We start from the raw sequence: 12,552 nt of genomic DNA, 5'->3' as shown, positions 1-12,552 counted from the left end.
TAAATTTTATCTTCCATTATGCTGGTTGGCCCTTTTCATCTGTCCTTCATGCTTCCCAAAGCTTTTAAAAGACATACAAGTTTCTCACAACCCTCTATAGCTTATAGTAACAAACAACATTGCTTCACTGGCACACTTGAACTAGATGTCTACTTTCCCTTCCAAAATCATTAATATTAAATTACAGTAGTCTCAACACCAACCTTAGAGTATATCATTATTAATCTTTGCTCCCCTTTAGGGGAAGCCATTAGGTATGACAATTTTCTATTGATTAACCGGCATTCAGTCCACAACGATGAGATGCGTGTGTAAATAAGCCTTTGTTATAATAAAAAGGAAACAAAAACCCACTTTTTGCTTGCAATTTCTCTAAGTCTTTTTAATGCTCACTATGTTGACTTTATGGGGAAAAAGTCTTCTCTGCAACCAGATTAAATGCTTTTGGATAGTGGATTGTCTGATATCAAAATTAATGTTAAAAGATTAAATTTCCTGAAAGAGAAAAGGACTGATCAGGACATATGATAGCTGGGGTCTTCCAAGGGCAGAAGGAAGTGTTAATGGCTGGAGTCCCCATCTTGGCCTTCCTCCACACAACTCTTCTGGCTATAACAATGGGTATCAAGAAGGCAATCATATCAATCAGGGAAATGGTAATGGGTTTGGAGCTGGCCCTGGTTAATTTCCAATTTTTCTTTTCAGAAGACTAGCCTCATGGAATATTTGACAATTATAATATTGCTCACATTAACAAAATGCTGCTGTTATAGTAACTAAGTGCTGCTCTTGCAGTAACCATTTATCCTCAACAGCAATGTGACTTCAATGGAATAGTAAAAGGAAAAAAAAATCAAGCATTTTTTAGGATTGCAAAATACTCTCACAAAAAAGAGAAAAAAGTACACTTAAAAAAAGTGTTTGTGATGCTATGGCCTATTTCTGAGGCAACAGTGATACATGTGTGTGCCCTAGGAGTGCAGGATTTCTTTTAGTAATGTATTATTCTGAATGAGTATATTGTGCCATTAATGTTCACTGAATAAAAACAGCTCTGAAAACAATGACCAGAGCAAACTCTCCCTACAGCAATATGTTATGAACAAACATTTGGTTATTAAAAACACTGCGTTGATGAAATTAAAAAGCCAGGATATTTAAACATCCTAAAAAATTCACAGGTCACCGACATCACATTAAAAAAACAGGAATGGCCCCAGTAAAACTGGGACCAATGGTCTCTTTAGGGAAGAAAAAACGTATTAACTTTATTGCTGAAGAATCCATATCCACAGGCCCTGTATCCTAACTTTGGAGTAATTTAAGATCTTTAATTCAGCTAATGCAAATTGGAGTGTGATCATCTACGGTTTACTAATAGACCCAAATCCTCTAATTTTGTAAGTTATCTATACTGAGGAATTATCCTAGGAAATTGGATTTTTGTGTCTTCTAGCAATAGAAAAGGTACATTTAAAAAAAAAGAGTTATTTTATAAACATACCAAGGACAGTTGGCTTTCATTTCCAGAAAAGGAGACTGATATTCTACTTTATTATTAATGAATATTTATGTAGCACTGTAAACACACAGGGAACTTTACAGAATGTATAAAAAGGAATGTATAAATATACAAAGTAAAACAGTATACCTGCATCCATACTGGATACTAGTTGTTAGTCTATTTTTAAAGATCTAAACAACAATTGAAACGCTTATCTATTGTATTAGGATATTTTCTTTACTAGGAAGCACACAAACAAATATCCAGTGTTCCAAACCTGATGAAGGCCATAGGTTGAAAAAAATGCATGTTTGTAGTTTTATACATAAAGACTTCTGAAACAGCACAGCAACTACTGAGAGATTCATCTGGACTAAAAGTACAATAAAGTTGCCACACTTATATAAGCTGGACCATCTTATCCCCTTGATACTAATTGATTTGTCCTGTATACATCCAATGTTCCAGGTTGATGTCTCAAGTTAAATATTTTTTTAAGTAATCACAATGCTCTCATTATTAACAGAAAAAACACCACTTATCCTGATAACAGCTGAAGTAGGAGGCTTTTAAGGAGCAACCAAGAAAGAAAATAGGGTAAGAAATTATGGAAATCATGAAAAAGGGAGATAAATATCTGACTGAACCACAGTAAATACATAAGTATTTAAAATATTCAGAAGCAATGTATTTAAACTTTTGCTATAAGGCACTTGATCTAAAACTATTTAAATTGTTCATTTAATTACAAAGGGAATCAATCAAGATTGTGAGCTAATGAGATGGACAAATTTCTGAATCCAGCCATCTTGTCTCCCATGATAGCACTCCCACAATTTCCCCACCATTTTAACGAACTTAACTGCAAAGGAACTTTAAACACTAGAAGAGAAAAAATGAACTCAGGATTACATTCCATTTGCTATACTTCAGCCTATTCTAGTTGTTTTGGGAGCTCAACCCAGAATTCCAATGGGCAGTGGAGACTGCTGGGACTGTGGGATAGCTACCCACAGTTCACTGCTCTGTAAGTTGATGCTAGCCATGGTATTGAGGATGCATTCCGCCAGCTTAATGTGCTTAGTGGGGACATACACAATTGACTGTATAAAATTGCTTTCTAAAGATCGACTTCTATAAAATCGACCTAATTTCGTAGTGTAGACATATCCTCAGTTGATTTCACTCACTACTCAGATTCTCCTCTTTAATTCACCAATTATTTCACCCATCCACTCACTTTCCTCTATAGGCTTTTACACAGTGGTATAACTTCCTTGTTGTTTCCTAACAAGTCTAATAAGCATTATAAGAACCTTGATGTTCACATTGGTTCCCTTTTAAGACTCAGAAAAGAATGTAAGAATTTTTCCTGAACAGGAATGCTTCCCTGATTCAGCCTGAATTTTCAGAATAGTTTCTAGTTGGAAGAATAGACCTAATGTTTCCAAAATTAAAAAACAAAAACCCAACAACCCACAAACATGCTATATTCATATAAATACTTGATATACACGCTCATCATTTAAAAGAATCATGGGGGGGTAGGAATTGGGCTTTTCACAATCCTCAGATAAAATACTGGAGGGATAAAAGAGGGGCAAAGAGTATGCTCTAATTAAAATTCACTAGATTTTTTTTTAAAATATTTTTGTGCAAACTGAAATTTTCAGTGGCAAGATACCATTGTGATATGCATTAAAAATATCTACAAACTTCACATAAGGATTTCCTTAATTGTAATTTTTAGCCAAAAAAATTATGGTAAGATTATGATCTTTTTGCAATTTCACTATTCTTCCAACTACTGTATTGGGGATAAATGTGCTATGAAAAAATATTAATAGCTGTGGTATACAGATACCTGTTCAATGACAGAATTTAATTTCAAAATATAAGGACAGCCTATCAACTAATCAGCACATGACTAAGTATTGGCAAGACTGAGGCCAAAGCACTTTCAAATGCACAAAGTGAGCAAAGATATTTTTCTGTAAATTTTCAGTTATAGCAATCATGGGTGTTTCAACTAATGTATATTAACCATTTTCAGAATGAAAACCATGATTCAACAAAGCACTTCAGCATGCTGAACAATTTAGTTTTCCATCAATTTTTTTTTTAAACACACACATGGACCCTAATACACAAAACAAAATTCTATAAGCTAGTCAAGCTATTTTGGGGCAGAAGGAAAATGGCAAGAGATAGAATATTGCTATTTGTATATTCTGGGGAAGATATTCCAGTGATGCCGATTACATAAATATGTAAGGAAGGTAGATAAGGAAGCACAATATTTTCAGTCAGAACTGTGATTTGAAGTTGATAGTAACTAACACAAATAGCCACCAATATTTAATGTGTTAAAAATGTATTTTCAGAGTTTGCAGTGTGGGTCTGTTTATTTCTGTCACAAGAAATCTTTGAAGGAGCAGTTAAGAATTTACAATGGTCTAGCTGCTGCAGTGAAAGCGTTACAGTACTTATCATTCAGTCCTTGGACACAGAAGAATGTTCTTTTATTGACTACGCTAAGTATTGATCTCTCAACGATTTCCAAATAGTTACATTTTTGCTGCTTTTACCTCTTAGCTTTTGATTATCTATCATCCCAATCCTAAATTTGGCAAGTCTTTTAAAACTTGCTCCAAAACTTCCACAAGGATAAAAGAGCAAATGGGTCATTTCTCCTTGTGACAGTACCTCCCATAAGGCTTTATGGAAATATGCTTTGAATGTGTTTTATGCTACATATGTCATGTAACATATCTCCGTAAAGGTTATGATCTACAGAATGTAATAATCCTATTTGTATGTATGTATCATTTTTGTATGTTATGTCAAAGTTATGAATGTTGGCTGTGTACCGGCTTGATTTCTAAATAACCTTAGTAGAGCATTTGGTCAGTTCCTGGAGAAAGGAATGTTGAAATTAAGTACCTAATCAAGAAGCACTTAAAGGACAATGGATCTTGGAATGCTCCAATCCACATAGGAAGTCTACTTGAGGATGTTCAAGGTAGCATGTAAACAATGGAGTCCTGAGCTGGCAGGGAAAGCGGGGTAGAAGTAGTCTTGACGTGTCGGGTGGCAGCTCCCAAGAGGGTTTCTTTGATCTAACCCGTCACACTCCTCTCTTCACACTGATTGTTGATTTTCAAAAAGCTAATCTGACAGCCTTATATCTGAATCAATGTCAAAGATTTTTTTTAAGTGGATGCCATATGCAGACAAAATAGTCCGAGGGCAGATTTGAGCTGCATGCAAATTGCAAACATCAAGAAATTCACTGATTCTGGGTTTAAGGTATGTTCAGGTTTTCCAGTGATCTTAGTTATTACATATGAATTTCTAATAACCATGAGTGTAATGAAACAATTACTATTTGATAAAAGGAAGGCAGTTTTTTTTTTTTTTTTGTGTGTGTGTGTGTACTACTAAAAGAAAAAAAGAAAGGAAATTTAGGAAAAAAAAATCTCTCTTCTTTTTTTTTATTAAAAAAAAAAAAAAAGAGCAGATGGATGAAAGGATAATCAACATCCATGTTCAGAAAGAGAAGAATGAGAGGGGAGTAACAAACTGCAGGGAGAGAATTCACTGAGGCCACTGCCAACCAGCTGGCCTGACCTGGCTGCTTGAGCATCAAGATTCCTCCTATGCCCTCCCAAATACAGCTTCACTGCACTATTCTCAACAAAATTCCCCTGAGCTTCCTCTTCTATTTTAGGGGTATAGTTGTTTCTCCCCATTTCTTAGGAAGAGACTTTTGCATTAGTGCTGTCCTGCAGCAGGCACAGTCAACTAGTACAGAAGAGGAGCAGCCTCTGAGAACACCACATGGAATAAGTTATTGTTTTTTTTTTTAAAAACCTGAAAAACAGACTAAGTTCTCTTACATTCCTTAGGCAATGGATGTTATTTAACTCCATGTTTTACGAAAAATTCCCCACCGTTCAAGTAAAAGTTGTTACAACACTAGAAGTATTGTTCACTCTCATACCTACCAACTCCCTCTTACAATCTACTGCTGTTCAGAAGGGAGTGCCTCCCATTTTAAAGTAATGCTCTAACAAACCTCAAATGGAAAGCATTGGCCTGCTAAACCCAGGTTGAGAGTTCAATCCTTGAGGGGGCCATTTAGGGAACTGGGGTAAAAAAACCAAACAAACAAAAAAAAAAAAACCTGTCTGGGGACTGGTCCTGCTTTGAGCAGAGGGCTGGACTAGACCTCCTGAGGTCCCTTCCAACCCTGATATTCTATGAATGTTTGATAGGTTCTGTATCTTAAAATGACCAAGAAAACAAATACGTACACAGAAGCATAGAAATGTAGGGCTGGAAGGGTTGTGGAGAGGTCATCTAGTCAAGCCACCTGGTTTGGGGCTGGACCAAGTATATCTAGACCACTCCTTACAGATGTTTGTCTAACCCATTCTTTAAAATTTCCAATGACAGAGACTGCACAACCTCCCTTGGTAAGCTATTCCAGCTATCATTATAGATAATCTTTTCTTAATATCTAACCTAAATCTCCTTGACTGCAGATTAAGCCCATTACTACGTCTACCTTCAATAGACATGAAGAACAATTAATCCCTGTCCTTAGCCCTTACCACACTGATAATGCCTGACTGGGGCAGTGGCTGAATGGGAGTGGAGGTGAAGGGACACATGGGGACAGGGGGTGCAGGGACACATGGGGATAGGGACAGATGTGCCTGACTGAATGAGAGGGGCTAGGGGTCAGCCAGGGTCTGCGTGGTGGAGGCTCTCTAACAATCCATCCCCTCTCCAAAACAACCTGTTCTATTCTTCTCCACCCACACCAACAATCCTCCAAGTTCGTACCCAGGCTCCTTCCCAGAAATTACTTCCCACTCCCTCAGTTCCTCCATGATCCCGGACTCTCCCAAGCCTTTGCCTGAGGGATGCGGGCAATGTGTTTCTGTATTGTAGTTTAAATGAATTATTACTCAGAGTTCTGTATTAATATGCCTAGTAAGGAATATATTTGTCAAAAACAATTCCTGAATCTTTTTTTTTGGGGGGGGGGGGGCTGTATTGTTACAGGTATCGTTGCTGACAGGTATTTTGAAATAAATTACCAAAATAATTGAAACTGGCGTGATTATATTCTGTTGTTTTAACAAAGAAAATATGCAGAATTTTAAAATATTGTGTGCAGAATTTTAAATGTTTTGGTGCTGAATTCCTCCAGGAGTAAATCTATGAACCTATGACACTTCTAGCCTTTCACACAACTGTATCACAATGTTCTTATATTTCATTTGTGAGCCACTTAACCCCCAGATTCTTTTCAGTAGTACCATCTCCTAGACATTTATTCACCATTTTGTAGATGTACATTTGATTTTTCCTTCCTAAGTGTAGTATTTTGCACTTATCTTTATTTAATTTCATCTTATTGATTTCTGACCAGTTCTCCAATTTGTCACGGTAATTTTGAATTCTCATCTTGTGCTCTTAAGTGCTTGCAACTCCTCCCAGCTTGGTGTCATCTGCAAACTCTCCACTCCTTTATCCAAGTCATTAATGAAAATAATTGTATAGTACTGGACTAAGGATAGACCCCCTGCAGCACCCTACTAGATACCTCCCTCCTAGTTTGACAGCAAACCACTGATAGCTAGTTGAAAAACCGCATTCAGAGAAACTGTGAATCCATTTTGTAGTAATTTCATCTAGACCATATTTCCTTAGTTTGCTTATGAGAATGTCATATGGGACTCTGTCAAAAGCTTCACTAAAAATCAAGATAGATCAGGGGTATGCAATCTATGGCACGCGTGCCGAAGGTGGCACGCGAGCTGATTTTCAGTGGCACTCACACTGCCCAGGTCCTGGCCACCAGTCTGGGGGACTCTGCATTTTAATTTAATTTTAAATGAAGTTTCTTAAGCATTTTAAAAACCTTATTTACTTTATATACAGCAATAGTTTAGTTATATATTATAGACTTATAGACAGAGATCTTCTAAAAACGTTAAAATGTATTACCGGCACGCGAAACCTTAAATTAGAGTGAATAAATGAAGACCCGGCACACCACTTCTGAAAGGTTGCCGACCCCTGAGATAGATCATGTCTACTGCTCCCCCCCCCGCCAACTAGACCAGGAACCGTGTCAAAGAAGGTTGTTAGGTTTATTTGATTCTTCACAAATCCATACTGGCGATTAATATCACCCTATTATCCTCTAGGTGCTTACAAACTGATTGTTTAATATTTTGTTCCAGTATCTTTTCCATGTATCAAAGTTAGGCTGAAGTGATCTATAATTTCATGGGTCCTCCTTTTCCCCTATTTTAAAGATAGGCATTAGGTTGGCCCTTCTCCAGTTCCTGGGACCTCACACATCCTCCATGAGTTCTTGAACATAATAGAACATGTTTCAGTAACAACCAAATGGACTAATAAGTGACCTGGGACTCACAAATATCTCTTTGTCGAACATGTGTTGCACGACTATACACAATACATGCATATCAACTGTGTGTCTTTCACAATACATAAAAGGTAAATGCAGAGTGGTTAATAATATGCAAACACAATTATATCTTATGAATGCTACTAGCCAGAATATACCTATGGGAAACTCTCTCCATGCCAGACACCTCAAGTAACTGTGCTGGCAACTTTTAAAACATTTTAAGTCTCAAATATGCAGGACACTAAAAGGATGCCTAGGCCATCATGTGCTTCCAGTGCCATTTTTTCTTGGGTCAGTGATTTATTATAGCAATCACTGTAGTTAAAGTGAGATTATACTATGAAAAGTGACTGGGAAAATGGCAGCATGAGGTTTCATGTTTATTGTCTCAGTGACTTCCAGATCAAATATGCTCAGTTACAAAAAACCTCTCTCTGTTAACTGCTAGTGCTGCAAATTCAATCCAGGATCTGAAAGTCAAACTGTGTTTTTCACCACAAGTAATAAAAATTATGCTATTACAAATTAGTGAATGATTCTATGCATGAAATCAGATTAGAACACACTCTTATAGCCATATCACTGCTCTGCAGTGCTAAAAGAAGTAAAACAAAGAAATTAAGACATACCATCATCTCTAAAACAGATAAGAATTGGGATACACAAAAAGAGAAGATCTAGTGAGTCAGCTTTTCTAACTGTAACCAAGTAGCAAATTCTCTAAAGGATGAATGAGTGGAGAAGTTGGAATAAGTTGTTCACTTACAGCTACAGGCTACTCTCACCAATTGCTTCTATTCTCCCATGTTTCACTCTCCCCATGGCCTACTCTGTGTTTTACTGCACAGTGAAACTGACAAAGAACATGAAGTAGGGGAGCTTAACAGAGCTCAAGTCAGACAATGCCACAAAATGGCAAAACTGGAGCCATCAGGCCAAAGGCAATCTCCTGCCAAGAAAGTGAAGGTTTCATAAGTTCTCTCAAACCTTTGATGGGGGATGAAGGGGGAAGAAGAGGGAAGGTGCCCACTGTACTCCCTTTTCCTTTTTTTTTTTTTAATTCAAAAAACCAAAAAAGATACCAAATCTGAAAATAGTTTACAAAACAGGCCTTAATAGCTGATAACAGTAAGTTGAATTTAGATATTTCATTCAAATTAGATTTTTTTAAGACAGCATATACCATGCCTCTATTCCCATATCTCCGACCTGTCTATTCTGGAGTGCATACCCATCAAGCAATAGTACAGGAAAAATGTGTTGAAAAAGCTTTCCTCTTGACCAGAAAAGAACAGAACGTTGGCATTTCAGCACTTGGACTTTTTCTGTGCTTTCACCCTCAGAATAACTCACTATGGACTACTCATATGTATTTACTGTATTTTAAAAACACAGAGGTTTAATTTCAGCAGTACAAAGGTAGAACATTCTTCATTAAATGGTTATCCTTATTGTATTTAATTACACGTAACTATAACTTAATGACTGATGTTGAACAAACCCTTGAGATCAAATAAAATCCTCCCTCCTCCCGCCATATTACTGTTTAACGTTAACTTTGCCTTATTAGTATATCAGATTTTTACTTAACGCAGTCCGCTTATTTGTCTAGAAAGATATTCTAGCTAAGTCACAAGAGGAGCCTTTAGGAAAGGGATGTAGAAAAGTGTATATAAGATTAATTTCAAACCACTGAGCCTGTAATGTTTACAACTAATAAGGATGAAAAAGAACAAAAAGAGGAATGGCTTACAGGATGACATGGGAAGAAACTTTCTTTACACTACAACTTCAAATGCTTCCTGAACGTCCCTAAAATCCATACAAATTATTTAGAGTGCTATCTTTCTTCTTATTGGTGAAATCTTTAGGGACATCTTACACTTTACATATTAAGTAGACAGTTATTTATCCCCAGTCACAGAAGACAACATTGTGTCTATCTTTGGGCTGCTATCTTCCCATCCCCACTCTCCCTCATATTTTCTATAGGAATTTTTGGAAACTGAGAACATCTTATAATCCCGGCAACAGGAAGAAACATTTGTCTATCATCATGGAGAAAGGGAGAGTGTTTTCCTTCTGATCCTTTTTAAAGGGAAGGAGGTCCCCCCTCAAGTCACTTTGATTTACCTGTGAAGAACAATGGATGACCGGATATTATATCTACTTATGTGCACAGGAGACCAAATTTCAGTTTGGACAAGACTCGTTCACAATGATAGTACGAAGGGTCAATCCTAGGGTGACCAGATGTCCCGATTTTATAGGGACAGTCCTGATTTTCAGGTCTTTTTCTTATATAGACTCCTATTACCCCCCACCCCCGTCCCGGTTTTTCACATTTGCTGTCTGGCCACCCTAGTCATTCCACATTCAGAACACTACTTGTCATAATGCAGTCTTATTTTTCCCTTGACTCCACTACCCTTGTAAAAGATGAAAAGATGCAACTATTCTTGTTTGCAATCCCTTATATATACACATACTGTTTCATGCAAGTCAGAACATAATCAATCTTAGAAAAACATAGGGTGTCTATAACCTTGGCAACTTGCCAAAAATTAAGAGGTATAAGTAGATGAAGAATTTAGCAAGACCAAGGACTGTACCTTCAAAATGTTTGCTCTTGCCTGAGTGATAGCAGAAGAGGAGCATTCAAACAGTCCATGGTGGTGGAGCCACGTACAGAATATATACTACAGCATTATACAACAATTTTTGTAGCTAAAAGCACGGAAAGTGGTATGAAACAGCTTCATCATCATAGTCAAACCACCATAAAAGCAGCAAAGCTCCATTTCCAAAACTTCATTTAATAGCCTGCCTAAGTTCTTTTTGCAGCTAAAGAATATTTTAAAAGCAATAGGTCACAGTAGTTTTTCAGAGGTATCTAGAAAGCAATCTGGAATACTGATAAGCATTCTTTAAGAAATATCCATTTCAATCAGGTATGTATCATTCTAGCATGCTTAGAGTCAACATTCCTGATAGGAAACAAAATTACTATACATACCTCAAAGCCAAGTCTATCTTTCTCTTTCCAAAAACAAAAATGTGTAACCTTCTTGTCCCAAAATTCATCAGGTTTTACTACACAAACAAGCGATACCTCAGCTGGAACAACATTCTGCAAAACAAAATGAAACAGATAAAACATTCAAGATTAAATACTCATTTATGGCAAAATCAACTTGCATTTAGACAGCACCTTTTATCCAGGATCTTAATACTCTCTACAAATATGAATTAAACAAAGCTTACAACATCCAGGTGACATAGGTGGCTGTTTACTAATTCTACAGAGATAAATTATACAGAGATTAAGACTTTGGCTACACTTACACTTCAAAGCACTGCCGCGGCAGCGCTTTGAAGCGCTACGTGTAGTCAAAGCGCCAGCACTGGGAGAGAGCTCTCCCAGCGCTGTCCATACTCCACCTCCCTGTGGGGAATAACGTACAGCGCTGGGAGCCGCGCTCCCAGCGCTGGGGCTTTGACCACACTGGCGCTTTGCAGCGCCGCAATTTGCAGCGCTGGAGAGGGTGTGTTTTCACACCCTGCTGCAGAGCTGCAAATTTGTAAGTGTAGCCAAGCCCTAAGTGATTTGCACTAACTCACACAGTGAGTCAGAACAGAGCTGAGGATAGAATCTGGTCTCCTGATTCCCATAAGTGTACTCTAACCACTAGCCACCCTCCATCAGTAATGGAAAACAAAAAACACAACAACCCTATTTACCTGAATGAATATTACTTACAATATTGTGGTAACAAAACTATAGTTAAGGCTAATATGAGACTTTCAGTCTATAGCCTGTTTGCATACTATCTAGAGAATATACTATGGAAAAGAAATTAAATTGCAAGCTTTATGCAAGCTAATTGAGACTATATTTGAAGTCAGAACTCTAAAGCTAGGTCATCACAATAAAGAAACAAGTTAAGCTAGACGAGAAATATATATTTTACTATTAAATCAGGATTTAAGATCAATGGATCTGCTATTATAATGTAACTATAATGTTTACTGTTTCCAGAATAGAAATGATCTATATCATTAAATTGATTAAATATTTTAATTATGCATTAAGTTGATAAATCAATATTTTCCTTACAAAATCTGAGTTCAAATATATTTTGCCTATTTATATATTGTCCTCGCTTCACAATACAGGCAGCTTATACATATTACTTTTTTGTGATGTCATCAACTGTAATACTAGGACAAAGATATATGAACACAGTACTGAGTACTGAAAAGCAGTGTGAGTAAAACTGATTTTAAATTATCTTGTTTTAAGATGAAAAATAATTAACAAGGGACAATTAATTAAAACTCACCCAAAATTTAATTTAAAAAACAAGGTTTTGCAAAACCTAGATCTAATAGGGGGAAAAAACAAAAAAACAAACAAAAAACCCCAGCTTGTCTTCATGGGTTTCTCTCCACTCTCATAGAAACAGTTGTTTTTAAATACACACTCCCCTACAGCATTTTCAACCCAAACACTGCTTTACTAAAAAAGTTGAGTGACTTAATTGATTTTCTTTGTCCAACCAGAGAAATATGAGAAGTGATCAGCATAAATAAG

At 36.8% G+C, this 12,552-nt stretch overlaps 1 protein-coding gene across 6 annotated transcripts in view; it reads right to left on the bottom strand.

Annotated features, from left to right (window-relative positions):
- Nucleotides 1-12,552, bottom strand: part of SESTD1 (SEC14 and spectrin domain containing 1) — a 97,968-nt gene that overhangs the window by 43,534 nt on the left and 41,882 nt on the right. For all 6 annotated transcript variants that reach the window (XM_039495684.1, XM_039495687.1, XM_039495682.1 and 3 more), the window contains one exon: nucleotides 10,975-11,088. In XM_039495684.1, coding sequence (XP_039351618.1) covers nucleotides 10,975-11,088 — 114 coding nt within the window. The remainder of the gene's footprint in view (nucleotides 1-10,974; nucleotides 11,089-12,552) is intronic.

The sequence above is a fragment of the Mauremys reevesii genome, linkage group 11, assembly GCF_016161935.1.
Source record: "Mauremys reevesii isolate NIE-2019 linkage group 11, ASM1616193v1, whole genome shotgun sequence".
In the NCBI taxonomy this organism is placed as follows: Eukaryota; Metazoa; Chordata; order Testudines; family Geoemydidae; genus Mauremys; species Mauremys reevesii.
The sequence above is the reverse complement of the archived record's forward strand: the minus strand, read 5'-3'. Positions and strand labels throughout refer to the sequence as shown.